The sequence below is a fragment of the Mobula hypostoma genome, chromosome 8 (assembly GCF_963921235.1).
Source record: "Mobula hypostoma chromosome 8, sMobHyp1.1, whole genome shotgun sequence".
NCBI lineage: Eukaryota > Metazoa > Chordata > Chondrichthyes > Myliobatiformes > Myliobatidae > Mobula > Mobula hypostoma.
Window position 1 is genome coordinate 42,518,583 of NC_086104.1, and position 23,020 is coordinate 42,541,602.

Sequence of the window (23,020 nt, forward strand, 5' to 3'; positions counted from 1 at the left end):
TAGTACCTCCCTGCTCCTGTACTCGAATCCTCTCGCTATAAATGCCAGCATACCATTCGCCTTTTTCACTGCCTGCTGTACCTGCATGCCCACTTTCAATGACTGGTGTACAATGACACCCAGGTCTCGTTGCACCTCCCCTTTTCCTAATCGGCCACCATTCAGATAATAATCTGTTTTCCTATTTTTGCCACCAAAGTGGATAACTTCACATTTATCCACATTAAATTGCATCTGCCATGAGTTTGCCCACTCACCCAACCTATCCAAGTCACCCTGCATCCTCTTAGCATCCTCCTCACTGCTAACACTGCCACCCAGCTTCGTGTCATCCGCAAACTTGGAGATGCTGCATTTAATTCCCTCATCCAAGTCATTTATATTGTAAACAACTGGGGTCCCAGCACTGAGCCTTGCGGTACCCCACTAGTCACCGCCTGCCATTCTGAAAAGGTCCCGTTTATTCCCACTCTTTGCTTCCTGTCTGCTAACCAATTCTCCACCCACACCAATACCTTACCCCCAATACCGTGTGCTTTAAGTTTGCACACTAATCTCCTGTGTGGGACCTTGTCAAAAGCCTTTTGAAAATCCAAATATACCACATCCACTGGTTCTCCCCTATCCACTCTACTAGTTACATCCTCAAAAAATTCTATGAGATTCGTCAGACATGATTTTCCTTTCACAAATCCATGCTGACTTTGTCCGATCATTTCACCGCTTTCTAAATGTGCTGTTATCACATCCTTGATAACTGACTCCAGCAGTTTCCCCACCACCAACATTAGGCTAACCGGTCTATAATTCCCCGGTTTCTCTCTCCCTTTTTTAAAAAGTGGGGTTACATTAGCCACCCTCCAATCCTCAGGAACTAGTCCAGAATCTAACGAGTTTTGAAAAATTATCACTAATGCATCCACTATTTCTTGGGCTACTTCCTTAAGCACTCTAGGATGCAGACCATCTGGCCCTGGGGATTTATCTGCCTTCAATCCCTTCAATTTACCTAACACCACTTCCCTACTAACATGTATTTCACTCAGTTCCTCCATCTCACTGGACCCTCTGTCCCTTACTACTTCTGGAAGATTATTTATGTCCTCCTTAGTGGACAGAACCAAAGTAATTATTCAATTGGTCTGCCATGTCCTTGCTCCCCATAATCAATTTACCTGTTTCTGTCTGCAGGGGACCTACATTTGTCTTTACCAGTCTTTTCCTTTTTACATATCTATAAAAGCTTTTACAGTCCGTTTTTATGTTCCCCGCCAGTTTTCTCTCATAATCTTTTTTCCCCTTCCTAATTAAGCCCTTTGTCCTCCTCTGCTGAACTCTGAATTTCTCCCAGTCCTCAGGTGAGCCACTTTCTCTGGCTAATTTGTATGCTACTTCTTTGGAATTGATACTATCCCTAATTTCTCTTGTCAGCCACGGGTGCACTACCTTCCTTGATTTATTCTTTTGCCAAACTGGGATGAACAATTGTTGTAGTTCATCCATGCAACCTTTAAATGTTTGCCATTGCATATCCACCGTCAATCCTTTAAGTGTCATTTGCCAGTCTATCTTAGCTAATTCACGTCTCATACCTTCAAAGTAACCCCTCTTTAAGTTCAGAACCTTTGTTTCTGAATTAACTATCTCACTCTCCATATTAATGAAGAATTCCACCATATTATGGTCACTCTTACCCAAGGGGCCTCTCACGACAAGATCGCTAATTAACCCTTCCTCATTGCTCAAAACCCAGTCCAGAATAGCCTGCTCTCTAGTTGGTTCCTCGACATGTTGGTTCAAAAAACCATTCCGCATACACTCCAAGAAATCCTCTTCCTCAGCACCTTTACCAATTTGGTTCACCCAGTCTACATGTAGATTGAAGTCACACATTATAACTGCTGTTCCTTTATTGCACACATTTCTAATTTCCTGTTTAATACCATCTCCGACCTCACTACTACTGTTAGGTGGCCTGTACACAACTCCCACCAGCGTCTTCTGCCCCTTAGTGTTACGCAGCTCTACCCATATCGATTCCACATCTTCCCGGCTTATGTCCTTCCTTTCTATTGCGTTAATCTCCTCTTTAACCGGCAACGCCACCCCACCTCCTTTTCTTTCATGTCTATCCCTCCTGAATATTGAATATCCCTGAACGTTGAGCTCCCATCCTTCGTCACCCTGGAGCCATGTCTCTGTGATCCCAACTATATCATAATCATTAATAACAATCTGCACTTTCAATTCATCCACCTTGTTACGAATGCTCCTGGCATTGACACACAAAGCCTTCAGGCACTCTTTTACAACTCTCTTAGCCCTTATACAATTATGTTGAAAAGTGGCCCTTTTTGATGCTTGCCCTGGATTTGTCGGCCTGCCACTTTTACTCTTCTCCTTACTACTTTTTGCTTCTACCCTCACTTTACACCCCTCTGTCTCTCTGCACTGGTTCCCATCCCCCTTTTGTGAACTAACCTCCTCTCGCCTAGCCTCTTTAATTTGATTCCCACCCCCCAACCATTCTAGTTTAAAGTCACCTCAGTAGCCCTCGCTAATCTCTCTGTCAGGATATTGGTCCCCCTAGGATTCAAGTGTAACCCGTCCTTTTTGTACAGGTCACGCCTACGCCAAAAGAGGTCCCAATGATCCAAAAACTTGAATCCCTGCCTCCTGCTCCAATCCCTCAGCCACACATTTATCCTCCACCTCATCGCATTCCTACTCTCACTGTCGCGTGGCACAGGCAGTAGTCCCGAGATTACTACCTTTGCGGTTCTTTTTCTCAACTCCCTTCCTAGCTCCCTATATTCTCCTTTCAGGACCTCTTCCCTTTTCCTACCTATGTCATTGGTACCTATATGTACCACGACCTCTGGCTCCTCACCCTCCCACTTCAGGATATCTTGGACACGATCAGAAATATCCCGGACCCTGGCACCAGGGAGGCAAACTACCATCCAGGTCTCTGGACTGCGTCCACAGAATCGCCTATCTGACCCCCTTACTATCGAGTCCCCTATCACAACTGCCCTCCTCTTCCTTGCCCTACCCTTCTGAGCTACAGGGCCAGACTCTGTGCCGGAGGCACGGCCACTGTCGCTTCCCCCGGGTAAGCTGTCCCCCCCAACAGTACTCAAACAGGAGTACCTGTTGTTAAGGGGCACAGCCACCGGGGTACTCCCCATCACCTGACTTTTCCCCTTCCCCCTCCTAACCGTGACCCACTTGTCTGCCTCCCGTGGCCCCGGCGTGACCACCTGCCTTCCACTCCTCTCTATCACCTCCTCGCTCTCCCTGACCAGACGAAGGTCATTGAGCTGCAGCTCCAGTTCCGTAACGCGGTCCCTTAGGAGCTGCATCTCGATGCACTTGGCGCAGATGTAGACGTCCGGGAGGCTTGGAGACTCCAGGGCCTCCCACATCCGACACCGAGAACAGCAAACTGCCCTCACAGTCATAATGCCCCTCTCCTCAAATAGCAACAGAAAATGAATGTCAAACCTTCCTCGCCTCGCCCGCTTCCGCCTAAGCCCGGTGAGCCGAAGCCCTTAAGTCTTCACTCTGCTCCCGGCTCACTCCGCAGCCCGCAAACTACGCTGCCCGCTCTGTGAGGCTTTGTTCTTTTTAAATCTGCCGCGCTGCACTGCCCGACGTCACACGCCTGCGCAGTCCCGCCTCTCAGAAAGCCTATGTTATATTGACTGTTCTGTTGTACATAATATTTATTATAAATTGCACATTTAGACAGAGACGTAACAAAGGTTTTTACTCCTCATGTATATGAAGGACGTAAGTAATAAAGTCAACTCGATTCAGTTCAACAACAAGCACTAGCAGTATGGCTGGTAGCGCTGACATCAGACTCAATATCCACTCGTGATTGCAGGCTGGTATATGGGATAAACTGCAGCAACTGAACAGGACCTCTGTTACCTGCAAGTTCACCATTAATGAAGGTTAGAGAAAAAGTCACACATCATCACTGATTGATAAGAGAGATATTGATCATTGACTTTGCCAGGCCAAACATTATAGAATCCACTCCTAATTGCTATGAAGAGAATGTGATGGGGAATGAATATTTATGGTATAGTCCATCACTGTAAAAAGTTTTACCTTAAGTTCAGCATTTGTTGAATTGACATTATCACTCTTTTAATTTGCTTTCATTGTTCAACCTGAGTTGAAGACAGTTTGAAATATTTGCTGAACAATGATTTTAGGACCGATCGACAAACAAAATGCATGTAATCCATGGCAAATATTATACACACCGATCTTTGATGACACTGAAGTAGAAGTTTGAAAGTTCTCTGTTAATAAATGCTAGCATAAGGCGAATAACTTTTCCAAAATCATACTCCGTGTAAGCCTCCGTAACCTAAAAACAATTATTAAAATCATAGTCAAAACTATTGCAAAATACGCTGATTTCAGCTAAGTGGAAATTCGATTTTGAATCAGAATCTTTTAGTAATACCTTCCATATTTCAAATATTAAATACCAGAGGGCATATCTTTAAGATGAGAGAGGGATTGTTAAAGAGATGGGAGAGGCATGTTTTTTTTCTCCTTTACAGAGAACTTTAGAAGTCTGGAGTGCAATGCCAGGGAATTTGGGGTGGGTGCATGAGGAGTGGAAGACAATATAGCAATGACATTTAAGAGGCATTTAGACAGACATGTGAATATGCACAGAATGGAGAAATACGGCTCAGGTGTAGGCAAATAGGATTAGTTCAATTTCACGTCATGTTTAGTACAGACATTGTGGGCTGAATAGTCTATTTTGTGCTGTGCTATGTTCTAAATAATAATTGTAAAAGCTAGAACTTAATCTGGCCAGAAGTATCATTAGCTGTCAGTGGCAGAATTCAGTTTAAATTCTTATGCTTTGAGTTTTATTGATTCACACGTAATCAGTACCTGAGACCCACAGGTTTAATCTGTTCCCAAACAATATGTTTTGTGAGGGTTTACATTCCAATTTCCATATGCTTAGGAATTTTACATTACATATTCATACTCATATGCACCTGATCCATATTCCTCCATTCCTTGCATGTTCACTTATTAAAGCTTCTATAACTTAAACTCACATTGCTTAATTAGAATACAATCCAAATGTTTTCTGTCAAGCGCATGAATTGAGAAAGAAAAGTTGATTTGCACGTGGTATTGGCGCACATGAAACACGTATTTCAAAATAATTGCCGAGTGAGTTTGCTGCTACAATCACACATTCTATAACGCTGTTCAGTCAGGTTGTTGAATATTAAATCAATGATTCACACATAATCAGAAACCTGATACCCACAGGTTTAATCTGTTCTCAAACAGATGTTTTGTGAGTGTTTACATTCTAATTTCCATATCATTAAACTACAACCATTTACTTTATGAATATTATTACAATGATTTGTAATGGTTTCCCGCTGTTTTAGAGACAAACAAAATAAATTGTTTAAAAATTTCCACAAAAGGTATTTTTCTGTTAAAGAAGCTAAGGTGTGAAAACTGTCAACTAATTATTTAATACAGCTAAATATTTCTAAATGCAATTACCTTGATACCATAATCTTGCAGGAGATGAAGCATATACTGATCCACTAGGAGCATTTGATCATTTGAAACTCCATCAACCTCAGAATTGAAATTATAAAGATTCCCCAGCATAAATCGTAATGTGTTCCGCAACTGAAGGAACAGAACAGATAATTATAGTAGGGACGTCCAAAATCACTGCAACTTCAAAATTATGACAAGGAACAATGACTTTCTGGCTCACCTTGTACATGAATCAGTTCACTGATACAATTTCCAATTAATGCATCAGAATGTAAAAGTAATTCAACTGTGGCTCAAATGGGGTTTCCAAGATTTGATTACCAACATTGTTAAACTAAACATAGTCATTTGTTTTTAGTACTAATGCATTTGTATTTAATAAAATTTGTTTCATTTGCAAAAAAAAACACTGAAGTAAATAATGCTAAAGGTGAGTAGAATTAGAAAATGCTGGAAATACTCGCAGATCACCCATAATCCATTGAGGGAACATTGCCTTGAAGCATTCACTTTATTTTGCCGTCTAAAAATACATAACCTGCTGATCATTTCTTGTGTTTGCAGTTTTATTTAGGGTATTTTGGTTTTCTTCTATTACAGTCGGCCCTCTGTATCCACGGGTTCCGCATTCGTGGATTCAACCAACCGCGGATCGGGATCGAAAAAAACCCGCAAATTCTCTCTCCAGCACTCATTGTTTGAGCATTGTTTGCCTCGCGTCTCGTTTGGTCACTACTTGTATTGTGTGCACCCTTTGTTTCTGTGAAAAAATGGCTCCCAAAAAGCAATTAAGTGGTCAAAGCAATTCCTCAAAGACCAAGAGGGAGCATAAAGTACAGAAATCTACAGATGATTAAAAGTATTACTTGTTTGAGCATTGTTTGCCTGGCGTCTCGTTCGTTCGCTACTTGTGTTGTGAGCGAGAGGAAGGAGTTTAAGGCTGGTAAGGGATGGCTGGCTATGTAAAGCGCTACAGCCTCAGCGTTCCCAGAAGAGCTACGATGGTTGCGTCTGTACTGAACGTGTACAGACTTTTTTTTCTTGTCATTATTCCCTAAACAATACAGTATAACACCTACTTACATAGCATTTACATTGTATTAGGTATTATTAAGTAATCTAGAGATAATTTAAAGTACACGGGAGGATGTGGGTAGGTTATATGCAAATACTACGCCACTTTATATACGGGACTTGAGCATCCGCGGAATTTGGAATCCGCAGTGGGTCCCGGAACCAAACCTCCGCGGATACGGAGGGCTGACTGTACTCTAAAGGCAAAATGTTCACTGTGATGTGCTTTGGAATTCATAAATCCAAGGAAATATCAGGCAAAATGCAAATTTTAGATCAGGCCCAGATAAACTGTCTTTCCTAGCATGCTAGTCACTCAGTTTAAATCAACGTGAAATAGTTGAACAATTATTCTCAAACATTAGAATATCAAGGGATGCCTTTCTTCCACAGTAGAAGGAATTGCCAGAATTTCGAGAAGCCTACTAAAGAGTAGACTCAGTGTTTTGGGACAGACCAGCAAACATAGCCAAAATGCTTACTCATTTTGAAGAGAAAAAATATAGATGATAGAAATTTAAAATAAAAAGCACAAAATGCGAGAAATAGTCTGTGTTATCTTTAAAGAGAGAAACAGTCGACGCTTAGACCAGAAAAGACCATAAGACATGAGACAAGAATTAGGCCATTTAGTCTATCAAGTCTTCTTAAAATGTAATGGGCTGATTAGCAAGTTTGCAGACCATAAGATACAGGAGCATAATTAGGCCATTTGGCCCATCAAATCAGCTCAACAATTACATCATGGCTGATCTGTTTCCCTCTCAACCACAATCTCCTGCCTCTTTCCCATTTCCATTCATGCCCTTACTAATTAAGAATCTAGCAACCTCTGCCTTAAATATACCCAATGATGGTTTCCGCAGCTGCCTATTTACACAGATTCACTACTCTCTGGCTAAAGAAATTCCTCCTCATCTCCATTCTAATGGGTGTCCCTCTATTTGGAGGTTGTATTAGACTCCCTCACCATAGGAAACATCCTCCCCACATCCACTCTATCAAGGCCTTTCAACATTCGATAGTTTTCAATGAGGTCCCACCCTCATTCTTCTGAATTCCATTGAGTAAGAGGCCAGAGTCATCATATACTCCTCATATGATAAGCTTTTCAAGTCTGGAATCACTTTCGTGAACCTCCTTTGAACCCTCTCCAACATCTGCATATCATTTCTTAGATAAGGGGCCTAAAGCTGCTCACAGTACATCATGTGAGGCCTCACCAGCGCTTTGTAAAGCCTCAACATTACATCTTGACGACAAAATCAATGGAATTGTGGTTAATGAGAAAGGTCATCAAAGAGTTCAACAGGATATGGAAACATGGGCTGACGGTATTCACACACAGAGTGGTGGGTGCTGGGACTCACTGCAATGGGCAGTGGTGGAAGCAGATACATTAGCAAAGCATTTAGACAGGCATGCAATGGAGAGAAATAGAGCGTGTGGAAGCAGATAGTTTGGCATCATGATCAGCACAGACACCAAGGGTTGAATAGTGTGTTCTGTGATGTACTGTTCTATGTTATATGTTCTGTATCTGGTTCACTGCAGCCCTGTTACCACGGCCCTTTTAAGCACAGTGGGGCCTCATTTCCAGTGTTTCCTTTAAGCTCAGATGGCTCAGTGGAAATTCAACTTATTTTTGTGTAACATTTTTTTTTTAAAGTGAATTAAATTTTATTCTGCTAGTTAAGGGAATAAAATCCAACAGGCTGGAAAATCTGCGAAATCCAGTACCAATGAAGCCTTACATTTTCTGGATTATCAGTTTTTCCTCTAATAAGTTTAGGAATTTCAAGAGAAAACCCCACTTTATAAACACACATAGTTGATCCCTTCTGTTTCAATTAATTATATTTCAAATTGTCTGTACCAATTGTTATTTTTAATTGTAACATTGACAACATTAGTCAGCAGTCTCTCTGACGTTCCATCTGCTCCCTAACCTCTGTAATTTAAAGCATGGTTACATTCTCATTCTTCCATTTCTGATGAAGGGACATTGACCCAAAACAAGATGCTGGTTAATATGTTACGACTTTTCAGCATTCTGTTCTTGTTCAATCAGCTGCCAGTCTAGTTTTACAATTTTGCAGAGGCCCCCTACATATCACAATTGAAAACCAACCTAAACTATACCAATCTACCATACCAAGGAGTATACTGAAAATATTATGATCCGCTATAGACTTGAAACAGCTGAATACAAAGGATTCTCTACAAAATCAAGCAATAAAGTGTCAATGCAACAGATCTATATTCACCAGTGAGAGTTATATACACTCAGGCTATGTCCACACTACGCCGGATAATTTTGAAAACAAAGTTTTTTCTCTTCGTTTTGACCCTCTATCCACACTAAAACTTCGTTTTCATCCCCCGAAAATGGAGATTTTCAGAAATGGTCTCGAAAGTGAATAAATCTGAAAACACCTAATATCTGTTGCAGTGTGTATGGGGTAACCGGAGCTTTTTAAAACCGCTGTCATGACGTGCCGGAACAGATGGCGGCAGCCCGGCATTTCATTGTTTTTTTCTTCTTAGTATTACTACTTTATTGTCGCCAAACAATTGATACTAGAGCGTACAATCATCGCAGCGATATTTGATTCTGTGCTTCGCAGAATCCAACAATTCCAGCACAGACGGCAACGAGACTGAAGCCAGAAGAGTTAGAAATGTACCCACCAAATATTTTGACCCATAGCTTACTGAATAATTAAGTATACTCACTTTGCCCTGTTTTCTGTCCTTGCTTGTATGAAGGTGGTTTACCTATTTATGCAAGTACTTCTCTGACAATAGATCTGTAACAGCCTAATGTAACATTGTAATGGAAATACAAGATAACACTGATGCAGACATATTTTATACACTTAACAAAGTGCTTTATTAATGCAACAGAGTTGGTCAGTTTTTCAATGTTTGTTGTCAGCCGGGTCATACTGTCCGTGAACTCCCTGTCGGTTGCCTCCATAAGCTCCAGTATTTGTTTTTTTTAGTTTTAAGTCCTTCTGCGTGAGAGCCAACAGCAATTCCTTTTAAGTTTTTCTACTCTGCAACTGGACAAACGCGCACTAAGTAGACCGTTTCCTCTTCCCTTGTTTTCTGTGTGTCCTGCGCGTGCCCAGTAGAGGAGATTCACCCAAATATCCGTGTTAGTGTGGACAAAGATATTTTGAAAAACGCTTAGTGTGTACGCCTGTCGTTTTTACTCGAAACCGGCATTTTCAAAATTATCCGGTGTAGTGTGGACATTGCCTCAGTGGCCACTTAATAGATAGAGAAGGTACCAAATATGCTTGTAGTCTTTGCCTGCTGCAGCCCATTCACTTCAATGTTTGATGTGTTGTGTGTTCAGAGATTCTCTTCTGTACATGGTTGTAATGCGTGGTTGAGTTACTCTCGCCTTCCTGTCAGCTGAAGCACTCTGGTCCTTCTCTCTCATTAACAAGACGTTTTCATTCACAAAACTGCCATTCACTAATTTTCACACCATTCCCTGTAAACATGCACAAAAATCCAAGGTAATCAGCAGCTTCTGAGGCTACGTCCACACTACGCCGGATAATTTTGAAAACGCCGGTTTCAAGTAAAAACGACAGGCGTCCACACTAAGTGTTTTTCAAAATATCTCTGTCCACATTAGATGGGTATTTGGGTGAATCTCCTCTACTGGGCATGTGCAGGACACACAGAAAACAAGCGAAGAGGAAATGGTATACTTGGTGCGCGTTTGTCCAGTTACAGGGTAGAAAAACTTAAAAGGAATTGCTCTTGGCTCTCGCGCAGCAGGACTTAAAACTAAAAAAAAAACAAATACTGGAGCATATGGAGGCAACCAACAGGGAGTTCACGGACAGTATGACCCGGCTGACGACGAACATTGAAAAACTGACTAACTCTGTTGCATTAATAAAGCACCTTGTTAAATGTATAAAACATATCTGCATCAGTGTTATCTTGTATTTCCATACAATGTTACATGAGGCTGTTACATATCTATTGTCAGAGAAGTACTTGCATAAATAGGTAAACCACCTTCATACAAGCAAGGACAGAAAACGGCAAAGTGAGTATACAGGTGTCCCCTGCTTTTCGAACGTTGGCTTTACGAAACCTCACTGTTATGAAAGACCTACATTAGTACCCTATTTTCGCCTTCAGAAGGTGTTTTCACTGTTACAATAAAAAATCAGCGTGCGATAAAAGGCAGAGTGCACCCCGAGCAGCTGCTCTCCCCCGGTTTGGGAACTGCTTTGCTTTAACACGTGCCTGTGAGCAGCCGTTTGCAAGGTGAGTTCTATGGTATCGGAAAAGCCTGAAAGAGCTCGTAAGGGTGTTACACTTAGAAAAACTAGACATAATTAAGCGTTTTGATCGTGGTGAACGAAGTAAGGACAAAGTGAGTTTGGCTTGTGGAAGCTGACGAACATGATGTTGAAGAGGTTTTGGCATCCTATCACCAAGAACCGACAGATGAAGAGCTGATGCAATTGGAAGAAAAAAGGATAACAATCGAAACCGAATAAGTAATGATAAAGTACGACTTTAATTTTGAAAGGGTACGTCGGTTTAGGAGATATTTGCAGGGTGGTTTGAGTCCTTATTAAAGAACTGTGTGATAGAAAAATGCGCGAGGCTCAGCAGTCAAGCAAGCCTTCCACATCAGCCACAGCAGACAACGAACCTCGACCTTGGACATCGAGGCGGGCAGAGATAGGAGAAGATGAGCTGCCTGTTCTAATGGAAACAGAGGACGAGATGACACCCTAGTGTCCCACTACCTCAACCCCCAGGCCGCGGACAGATACCGATTCACGGAAAATACAGCAGTAGCCGGGACGCACACAGCACATCTTTAAGAAAAAAGCCGAAATAAACATGCTAATTAATTAGATGCCGCCGACACATAATTGTCGGCCCAAATCAGAGACGACGCAATTGGAAATCGGCACTGATTTGGGCCAACAATTACGTGTCGGGCGGCATCTAATTAATTAGCTTGTTTATTTCAGCTTTTTTTTTTGAAGATGTGCTGTGTACCTCCCGGCTACCGTTGGACCCCTGCGTGCTTCGCGGCAATATATCTGTCGGCGACCTGGAAGGTGGGGGCCACTGCAGCACCCAACCTGCGACGACTCAGTCTAACATACCATCATCAGTGTGCTTGGCAAGCTGTCTTCCCAATTCCAGTAAGTGATACTACACTTGTACATACATTATTTCTACTTTATATCGGCTGTGTATTTTTACGTGTAATTTGGTATGATTTGGCAACTTCATAGCTTAAAGGTTACTGGAGAGAGTGTTCTTGCCAACAGCGCTTGCGTGAGATTTTCTGCCGACGGCGCTTGCGTGAGATTTTCGCTACAGAGAACAGTTCAGTAATGATTGTGGAAAAGTATTTCTACTTTATATAGGCTGTGTGTTTATCATATCATTCCACTTTTACTATATGTTACTGTTATTTTAGGTTTTATGTGTTATTTGGCATGATTTAGTAGGTTATTTTTGGGTCTGCGAACACTCACAAAATTTTCCTAGATAAATAAATGGTAATTGCTTCTTCGCTTTACAACATTTCGGCTTACGAACCGTTTCGTAGGAACACTCTACCTTCGGATGGCGGGGGAAACCTGTACTTATTTATTCAGTAAGCTATGGGTCAAAGTACTTGATGAGTACATTTCTAACTCTACAGTCTCATTGCCGTCTGTTCTGAAATTGTTAGGTTCTGCAAAGCGCAGAATCAAATATCACTGTGTTGATTGTACGCTCCAGTATCAATTGTTTGGCGACAATAAAGTAGTAATAAGAATAATAAGAAGAAAACAATAAAATGTCGGGCTGTGGCCATCTGTTCCGGCACGTCATGACAGTGGTTTTAAAAAGCCGCAGTTACCCCGTACACACTGCAACGGATATTATGTGTTTTCAGATTTATTCACTCTGGAGACTGTTTCTGAAAATCTCCGTTTTCGGGGGATGAAAACGCCGTTTTAGTGTGGACAGAGAGTCAAAACGAAAAGAAAAAACTTTGTTTTCAAAATTATCCAGCGTAGTGTGGACGTAGCCTGAGATTCTCAAACTATTCCGTCTGGCACCAACTATCAGTCACTTTGATCACATTCCTTTCCCATTCTGATGTTTGATCTGAACAACAATCAAACCTTTTAACTATGTCTACATGCTTTTATGCACTGACTTGCTGCCACATGAACAGCTGATTAGATATTTGCATTAACAAGTGTACCGAAAAAAATGGCTAATTAACAGTAAAAGATAATGCAAGTTCAATTTTTGTGATTCTCACCTTAAATACATCATCCCTTGCTGCTTGCAATACATTTTGTCCGATTAACACCTCTGTAAAGACATTGGATTCTGCCACCCACCAGCGAAGTATATCTGCTCCATAGGGTGGGTCTTGGGTTAGATCCTATAATAAAATGAACATCTTAACTAAGTACTGTTAATGCTTCTGAACTTTAGGAGCCTAGTATGTTTCAGCTGTAAAATACCATGAAAATGTAGCAGTTTGTTGCACAACACAAAAGTAAGTTTACAAAATGTATCAATAATCTGTAATTACTGTTCACAATGCTTCTATTTCATGATTTGCAACAGTTTTAAACCGTCAGAACCATACAGCACAGAAACTGGCACTATGGCCCACTATGCCCATACTTACATTTCTGCCCATCTTCATTAATCCCACGTGCCTGCATTAGATCTGTATCCTGCTATGCCTTTTTCATTTAAAGGCCTCTTATATATGATGACTGATATCAACCACTCTCTGTGTAAAGCCTCCCCTCAGTTCCCCCTAAAGCTCTTTCCCTTCACCTTAAATTGATGTCCTCTTGTTTTTGATAGCCCACTATGGGAACTACATTCTATCTATTCCTCTTATATTTTTTACAAACATCCATCAGATCACACAGGAATCTCCTTTGCCCCATGAAAATCAAACACAGCCTATCCAATCTTTCCTCCTAACTCATGCTAAGTATCCTTTGCACTCTCCAGTCCAACCACATGCTTCCTCTGATGTGACAAACAGAACTGGGCCCAATAGTCCTAGTGTAGTCTCTTTAGCAGCTTTGCACTTTTAAGCAGGTATACACAAATTCCAAGGTTCCACTATTCATCAACATTCCTTAGTGTTCTACCATTACCTGTTGGGACTCAATATCCATCTCTGTTACTGGATCTTGCACTTGTTGGCAGAAGGAGCCCAGTCAGTCCGAGCTTGCAGCTGAGCTCCATCCCGCAGGGCTGTGGGTTCAGCCCGCTGATGACTCATGACTGCACTACCAGATCCAGCTAAAATTGCATCATCAGGTTCACTTAAGATACTATGGTGGTTGGCCTCCTCAGCAACAATGATGAGTCGGTATTCAGAGGAGAAGAAGTAGAAAGGCTTGTCAAATTGTAAGAACAACCCGAGTCTCAACGTGGACAAGAGAAAAGAGACGATTGTAGAATTCAGGAGAGTGCAGGTCGACCACTCTACATTGCACATTAATGGCTCTGGTGTGGACAGTGAAGAACACAAAGTCCCTTGGTGTGCACATACGAACACTTCAATGTGGACCCACAACACCTCCTGATCAGTCAAGAAGACACAGCAGCATCTACATTTTCTGAGCAGAGAGAGGTGTGCAAGGCTCTACACCCCTATTCTAACAACTTTCTACAGGAGCACTGAGTGTCCTTTCTGGCTGCAACACTGTGTGGTATGGAAGATGCAAGGCACTGGACCACAAGACCCAACAGAAGATTGTAAAAATAGCTGAGATCATCACCAGTGTCTCCCCCTCCTCCTACTTATGACATTTACCGGAGGTGTTGTATACGAAGGGCCTGGAGCATCGTTGAGGATTCCTACCAGACCCACCACCATCAGGAAGGAGGTAGAGGAACATCAGGACTAGGACTGCCAGACTGGACAACAGCTCCTTCCCTCAGCCTGTGAGACTAATGAATACCCTACTGAGGTATTGTCACTAGAATAGCAAGCTGTTTACTGTAACTTTTTTGTCTAATTGTGTGTATGTTTAAGTACACACACACACACAGTCAGATGACAACAAGCTTGAACCATATTTTACTTCTCAAACTGCATTACTTTGTATTTGTTGGGATGAAGTTCCAACTGCCAGTGGTCCAACCTACTTTCCAACTGATCAATAAAGTTCAAGCTAGAAATGTTAGAAACATAGAAAAACTGACAGCACAATACAGGCCCTTCGGCCCAAGATGCTGTGCTGAACATGTACTTACTTTAGAAATTATCTAGGGTTACCCATAGCCCTCTCTTTTTCTAAGCTCCATGTACCTATCCAGGAGCCTCTTAAAAGACCCTATCGTATCTGCTTCCACCACCGTTGCCAGCAGCCCATTCCACGCACTCACCACTCTCTGCATAAAAAACTTGCCCCTGACATCTCCTCTGTACCTTCTTTCAAGTACCTTAAAACTGTGCCCTCTCGTGCTAGCCATTTCAGCCCTGGGAAAAAGCCTCTGACTATCCACACGATCAATGCCTCTCATCATCTTATACACCTCTATCAGGTCACCTCTCATCCTCCAAGGAGAAAAGGCCGAGTACACTCAACTTATTCTCATAGGGCATGCTCCCCAATCCAGGCAATATCCTTGTAAATCTCTTCTGCACCCTTTCTATAGTTTCCACATCCTTCCTGTAGTGAGGTGACCAGAAATGAACATAGTACTCCAAGTGGGGTCTGACCAGGGTCCTACAAAGCTGTAAAATTACCTCTTGGCTCTTAAACTCAATCCCACGGTTGATGAAGGACAATGCACCGTGTGCCTTCTTAACCATACAGTTAAACTGAGCAGCAGCCTTGAGTGTCCTTAGAACTCAGACCCCAAGACCCCTCTGATCTTCCACACTGCCAAGAGTCTTACCATTAATACCATATTCTGCCATCATATTTGACCCACCAAAGTTCACACTTACCTGGGTTGAACTCCATCTGTGACTTCTCAGCCCAGATTTGCATCCTAGCGATGTCCCGCTGTAACCTCTGACAGCCCTAAAAACTATCCACAACACCCCCAACCTTTGTGTCATCAGCAAATTTACTAAAACCCATCCCTCCACTTCCTCATCCAGGCCATTTATAAAAATCACAAAAAGGGATTCCAGAACAGATCCCTGAGGCACACCACTGGTCACCGTCCTCCATGCAGAATATGACCCATCTACAACCACTCTTTGCCTTCTGTGGGCAAGCCAATTCTGGATCCACAAAGCATGGTCCCCTTTGCCTCCTTATTTTCTCAATAAGCCTTGCATGGGGTACCTTATCAAATGCCTTGCTGAAATCCATATACACTGCATCTACTGCTCTACCTTCATCAATGTGTTTAGTGACATCCTCAAAAAACTTAATAAGGCTTGTAAAGCACGACCTGCCTTTGGCAAAGCCATGCTGACTATTCCTAACCCATATTATGCCTCTCCAAATGTTCGTAACTCCTGCCTCTCAGGATCTTCTCCATCAACTTACCAACCACTGAAGAAAGATTCACTGGTCTATAATTTCCTGGGCTATCTCTACTCCCTTCCTTGAATAAGGGAACAACATCTGCAATACCCCAATTGTCAGGGGATCAGCAATCTCCTCCCTCGCCTCTCACAGTAGCCTGGGGTATATCTCATCTGGTCCCAATGACATATCCAACTTGATGCTTTCCAAAAGCTCCAGCACATCCTCTTTAATATCTATATGCCCAAGCGTTTCAGTCCTCCTTAAGTCATCCCTACAATCGCCAAGGTCCTTTTCCATAGTGAAGCAAAGTATTCATTAAGTACCTTCGCTATCTCCTCTGGTTCCATACACGCTTTTCCACTGTTACACTTGACTGGTCCTATTCTCTCACATCTTATTCTTTTGCTCTTCACATACTTGTAGAATGCCTTGGGGTTTTCCTTAATCCTTCTCATGGCCCCTTCTGGCTCTCCTAATTTCAATCTAAAGCGCCTTCCTGCTAGCCCTATAATCTTCTAGATTTCTATCATTACCTAGGTTTTTGAACCTTTCGTAAGCTTTTCTTTACTTCTTGACTAGATTTTCAACTGCCTTTGTACATGAAGGTTCCTGTACTCTATCAGCCTTTCCGTCTCATTGGAACGTACCTATGCAAAACGTCACGCAAATATCCCCTGAACGTTTGTCACATTTCTCCGTACATTTCCCTGAGAACATCTGTTCCCAATTTATACTTCCAAGTTCCTGCCTGATAGCTTCACATTTCGCCCTACTCCAATTAAACGCTTTCCTAACTTGTCCGTTCCTATCCCTCTCCAATGCTATGTGGTAAAGGAGATAGAATTATGATCACTATCTCCAAAATGCTCTCCCACTGTGAGATCTGACATCTGACCAGGTTCATTTTCCAATACCAGATCAAGTACAGCCTCTCCTCTTGCAGGCTTATCTACATATTGTGTCAGTAAACCTTCTTGAACACACCTAACAAACTCCATCCTATCAAAACCCCTTGCTCTAAAGAAGAGGCCAATCAATATTTGGGAAATTAAAATCTCCCACCACCACAATCCTGTTATTATTACCTTTCCAGAATCTGTCTCCCTATCTGCTCCTCAATGTCCCTGTTCCTATTGGGTGGTCTATAAAAAAAACACCCCGTAGATTTATTGACCCCTTCCTGTTCCAAACTTCCATCCACAGAGACTCAGAAGACAATCCCGCCATGACTTCCTCCTTTTCTGCAGCCGTGACACTATCTCTGATCAGCACTGCCACACCCCCACCTCTTTTGCTCCCTCCCTGTCCTTTCTGAAACCTCTAAATCCTGGTACTCTGAGTAACCATTTCTGCCCCTGAACCATCAAAGTCTCTGTAATGGCCACAACATCATAGCTCCAAGTACTGATCCATGCTCTAAGCCTATCTGCTTTGTTCATAATACTCTTTGCATTAAAATAGACACATCTCAAACCATCGGTCTGAACGCATCCCTTCTCTATCACCAGCCTATCCTCCCTCTCACGCTGCCTACAAGTTTTCTCTATTTGTGAGCCAACCATCCCTTCCTCCATCTCTTCACATCGGTGCCCATTCACCAGCAATTTCAGTTTAAACTCTCCCCAAAAGCCTTAGCAAACCTCCCTGCCAGGATATTGGTCCCCCTTGGATTCAAGTGCAACCCGTCCTTTTTGTACAGGTCATACCTGCCCCATCCCTGCCCCCTGTTCCAATCCCTCAGCCACGCATTTATCCTCCACCTCACTCTATTTCTACACTCACTATCGCGTGGTACAGGCAGTAATCCCAAGGTCCTGCTTCTCAGCTTCCTTCCTAACTCCCTGTAGTCTGTTTTCAGGACCTCCTCCTTTTCCTACCTATGTCGTTGGTACCAATATGTACTACGACCTCTGGCTGTTCACCTTGCCACTTCAGGATATCGTGGACGCAATCAGAAACATCCTGGACCCTGGTACCTGGGAGGCAAACTACCGTCTTTCTTTCTTGCGTCCACAGAATCGCCTGTCTGACCCCGTAACTATAGAGTCCCGTATCACCGCTGCCATCCTCTTCCTTTCGCTACCCTTCTAAGACACAGGGCCAGACTCTGTGCCAGAGGCACGGCCACTGTTGCTTCCCCCAGGTAGGCTGTTCCCCCCAACAGTACCCAAGCAGGAGTAATTGTTAAAGGGGACAGCCACAGGGGTATTCTCTGGTATCTGACTCTTGCCTTTCCCTCTCCTGACTGTTACCCACTTATGTGTCTCCTGAGGCCCAGGTGTGACTACTTGCCTATAGCTCTTCTCCATCACCTCCTCACTTTCCCTGATCAGACAAAGGTCATCGAGCTGCATCGCCAGTTCCCTAAGGAGCTGCAGCTCGACACACCTGGTGTAGATGTGGCTATCCGGGAGACTGGGAGTCTCCCGGACATCCCACATCTGACACCCATTACAGAACAACAGCCTCACAGACATTCTTTCTATTCCTCACAAGTAGCTTACCTTGCCTTGACCCGTTATCGCCGAAGCCCCATTGAATCAAAGCCCTCCTACTCTGTCTCCCTCTATTCCGTCACCCGTTCCTCAAAGACTGCTCTAAAAAGCTGTCTTCTTTTAAATCCTTCCCTCCAGTATAACTCGCTGACATCCACGTGCTTGTGCATTCGTGCCTTGATCAAACCGCTGAGGAAAAAACTGGAGGATCAGAGGTAGAGAGGGTCAGCAACCTTAAATTGCTCAATGTTATCATTTCAGAGGATCTGTCCTGGGCCCAGCATACAAGTGCAATTATGAAGAACGCATGGCAGTACTTCTACTTCCATAGAAGTTAGCAAAGATTCGGCATGACTTCTAAAACTTTGACTAACTTCTATAGAGGTATGGTTGAGAGTATCACAGCCTGATATGGAAATACCCTTGAATGGAAAAACCTACAAAAAGTCGTGGATATGGCCCAGTCCATGATGGGTAAAGCCCTCCCCATCACTGAGCACATCAGTACGTAGCACTGTTACAGGAAAGAAGCATCCATCGTTAGAGACTCCCTCCATCCAGCTCTCTTCTCGCTGCTGCCATCAGGAAGGTGGTACAGGAGCCTCAGGACTCTGACCACCAGGTACCGGAACAATTATTACCCCTCAGCCATCAGGATCTTGAGCCAGTGGGGATAACTTCACTCGCCCCATCACTGTACTGCTCCCAATCTATAGACTCACTTTCAAGGACTCTTCATCTCATGTTTGCGACATTTATTGTTTATTGATTTATTATTATTTCTTTTGTATTTGCATTTTGTTGTCTTTTACACATTGGTTGTTTGTCTATCCTTTTGGGTGCAGTCTTTGATTGATTCTATTAAAGTTCTTGGATTTACTGAGTATGCCCGCAAGAAAACAAATCACTGGGTTGTCTATGTTGACGCATATGTACTTTGATAAGTCACAATGTAGTGATGTAAAATTTCGGTTCGGTAAATTTGGAGTATTGTGTGCAGTTTTGGCCGCTGCATTACATGAAGGATATGGAGGCTCTAGAGAGGATGTAGAAGAGGTTCACCAGGATGTTGCCTGGGTTAGAATTAGCTATAATGAAGAGTTTTAACAAAATTGTTTTTTTCTTCTCTCTGGAGCATCAGAGGTTGAGGTACAAATTGACAGAAGTGCACAAGATTTGAGTCTTTTACCCAGAGTGGATATATGAAATACTAGAGGGCACAGCCAATGGTTAAGAGGGAGAAGTTTAAAGGAGATCTACAGGGCAACCAGTTTTTGGTTACACAGAAGTACTTGAACACACAGGAAATGGAGGGATATAGATTATGTGTGAGCAGGTGGGATTACTTTAAACTGACACCATTGTAGACAAATTCATGTTCCTCTGTTGTACTACCAACACACACAAAATGCTGGAGGAACTCAGCAGGCCAGGCAGCATCCATGGGAAAAAAGTAGAGCTGACGTTTCGGGCCAAGACCCTTTAGCAGAACTGGAGAGAAAAAGATGAGTAGATTTACAATGTGGGGGAGGTGGGGACAGAGAAACACAAGGTGATAGGTGAAACCGGGAGGGGGAGGGACGAAGTAAAGAGCTGGGAAGTTGATTGGTGAAAGAAATACAAGGTTGGAGAAGGGGGAATCTGATAGGACAGATCAGAAGACCATGGAAGAAAGAAAAGGGGGGAGGCAATGAGCAGACAAGGAGATAAGTGAGAGAGGGAAAAGGGGATGGGGAATAGTGAAGGGGGGGGGGGAACCATAACCGGTTTGAGAAATCGATGTTCATTGCATCAGATTGGAGGCTGCCCAGATGGAATATGAGGTTTTGTTCCTCCAGCCTGAGTGTGGCCTCATTGCGACAGTAGAGAAGGCGATGGATTGAATATCAGAATGGGAATGGGAAGTGGAATTAAAATGGGTGGCCACTGAGAGATCCTGTTTCTTCTGGCGGATGGAGTATAGCTAGAGTAAAGGGAGATCAGTGGGGAGGGAACGAATGGCAAAGGAGTCGCATAGGGAGCGATCCCTGCAGAAAGCAGAAAGTGGGGGGGGCGGGGGTAGGGAATGATGTGTTTGGAGGTAGGATCCCGTTGGAGATGGGGAAAGTTCCAGAGAATTATGTGCTGGACGTGGAGGCTGTTGGGGTTGTAGGTTAGGACAAGAGGAACCTTATCCCTGATAGGGTGGTGGGAGGACAGGGCAAGAGCAGATGTGCATTAAATGGAAGAGATGTGGTTGAGAGAAGCATTGAAGGTGGAGGATGGGAAGCCCCTTTCTTTGAAAAAGGAGGATATCTCCTTCATTCTGGAATGAATAGTCTCATCCTGAGAGCAGATGCAGCGGAGATAGAGGAATTGAGAGAAGGGGATGGCGTTTTTATAAGTAACTGAGTGGGAAGAGGTATAGTCCAGGTAGCTGTGAGAGTCCGTGGGTTTATAATAGACATCAACAGATAAGCTGTCTCCAGAGATAGAGATACTGAGATTGAGGAAGGGGAGGGAGGTGTTGCAAATTTACCAGGTAAATGTGAGGGCAGGGTGGAAGTTGGAGGCAAAGTTGATGAAGTTGACGAGCTCCGCATGGGTGCAGGAAGCAGCACCAATGCAGACATCACCATCCCCCACAGCATCGTGGGTGCAGGAAGCAGCACCAATGCAGACATCACCATCCCCCACAGCATCATGGGTGCAGGAAGCAGCGCCAATGAAGACCACCACCCCCACAGCATCATGGGTGCAGGAAGCAGCACCAATGCAGACATCACCACCCCCCACAGCATCATGGGTGCAGGAAGCAGCACCAATGCAGACATCACCACCCCCACAGCATCATGGGTGCAGGAAGCAGCTCCAATGCAGACATCACCACCCCCCACAGCATCATGGGTGCAGGAAGCAGCGCCAATGAAGACATCACCACCCCCACAGCATCATGGGTGCAGGAAGCAGCACCAATGCAGACATCACCACCCCCCACAGCATCATGGGTGCAGGAAGCAGCACCAATGCAGACATCACCATCCCCCACAGCATCATGGGTGCAGGAAGCAGCTCCAATGCAGACATCAGCATCCCCCACAGCATCATGGGTGCAGAATGCAGATATCACCACCCCCACAGCATCGTGGGTACAGGAAGCAGCGCCAATGCAGATATCACCACCCCCACAGCATCATGGGTGCAGGAAGCAGCGCCAATGCAGATATCACCACCCCCACAGCATCATGGGTGCAGGAAGCAGCGCCAATGCAGATATCACCACCCCCACAGCATCATGGGTGCAGGAAGCAGTGCCAATGCAGATATCACCACCCCCACAGCATCATGGGTGCAGGAAGCAGCTCCAATGCAGACATCACCATCCTCACAGCATCATGGACATTACGAGTTCTGGTGTCCTCCCATCCACTGCCATGAACCTCATAGCTCCCGCACCCTGCAACTTTGGTTTCTATCTCCTACACAATATCCACAACCCAGTTTGTCCAGGTAGACCCATTGTTTCAGCTTGTTCCTGCGCCACTGAACTCATATCTGCATACCTTGACTCTGTTTTATCACCTCCCCCCCCCCACCGCCAGTTCAGTCCCTTCCTAACTATATCCGTGACACCTCACATCCTCTGGAGCTTTTCAATGATTTCAAGTTCCCTGGCCCCCATCTTCTTATTTTCACTACTGATGTCCAGTCTCTTTACACATCTATCCCCCACCATGAAGGTCCCAAAGCTCTCCGTTTCTTTCTGGACACCAGACCCAACCAGTTCCCCTCCACCACCACTCTCCCCCATCTAACAGAACATGCCCTCACTCTTAATAATTTCTCCTTTGGCTCCTCCCACTTCCTTCGAACAAAAGGTGTAGCCATGGGTACTCACACGGGTCCCGGCAATGCCTGCCTTTTTGTTGACTACATGAAACAATCCAACAGTGGTGTCCGTCCCCCACTTTTCCTATGCTACCTCAATGACTGCATTGGTGTTGCTTCCTGCACCCATACCGAGCTCGTCGACTTCATCAACTTTACCTCCAACTTCCACCCTGCCTTCACATTTACCTGGTCCATTTCTGACACCTCCCTCCCCTGTCTCGATCCCTCCCCTCTCCCACCTTTTAAATCTACTCATCTTTATTTCTCCAATCTTGCCGAAGGGTCTCGGCCTGAAACGTCAACTGCACTTTTTTGCATAGATGCTGCCTGGCCTGCTGAGTTCCTCCTGCATTTTGTGTGTTGCTCGGATTTCCAGCATCTGCAGATTTTCTCCTGTGTTGTACTGTCCTGTTCTATGTCCTACACTACCTTAACACTGAAGAAAGACCCTATCAATGCATCATCATCACTAGCTCAAGT

The 23,020-nt window shown here is 43.8% G+C and overlaps 1 protein-coding gene across 1 annotated transcript in view; it reads right to left on the bottom strand.

The window, feature by feature from the left end:
• The window catches only part of iars2 (isoleucyl-tRNA synthetase 2, mitochondrial), a 108,292-nt gene that overhangs the window by 4,860 nt on the left and 80,412 nt on the right, over positions 1–23,020 (bottom strand). Inside the window, exons 17-19 of the mRNA XM_063055745.1 lie at positions 12,968–13,093; positions 5,572–5,703; positions 4,281–4,387 (exon numbers count right to left, since the gene is read on the bottom strand). Coding sequence (XP_062911815.1) covers positions 4,281–4,387; positions 5,572–5,703; positions 12,968–13,093 — 365 coding nt within the window. The remainder of the gene's footprint in view (positions 1–4,280; positions 4,388–5,571; positions 5,704–12,967; positions 13,094–23,020) is intronic.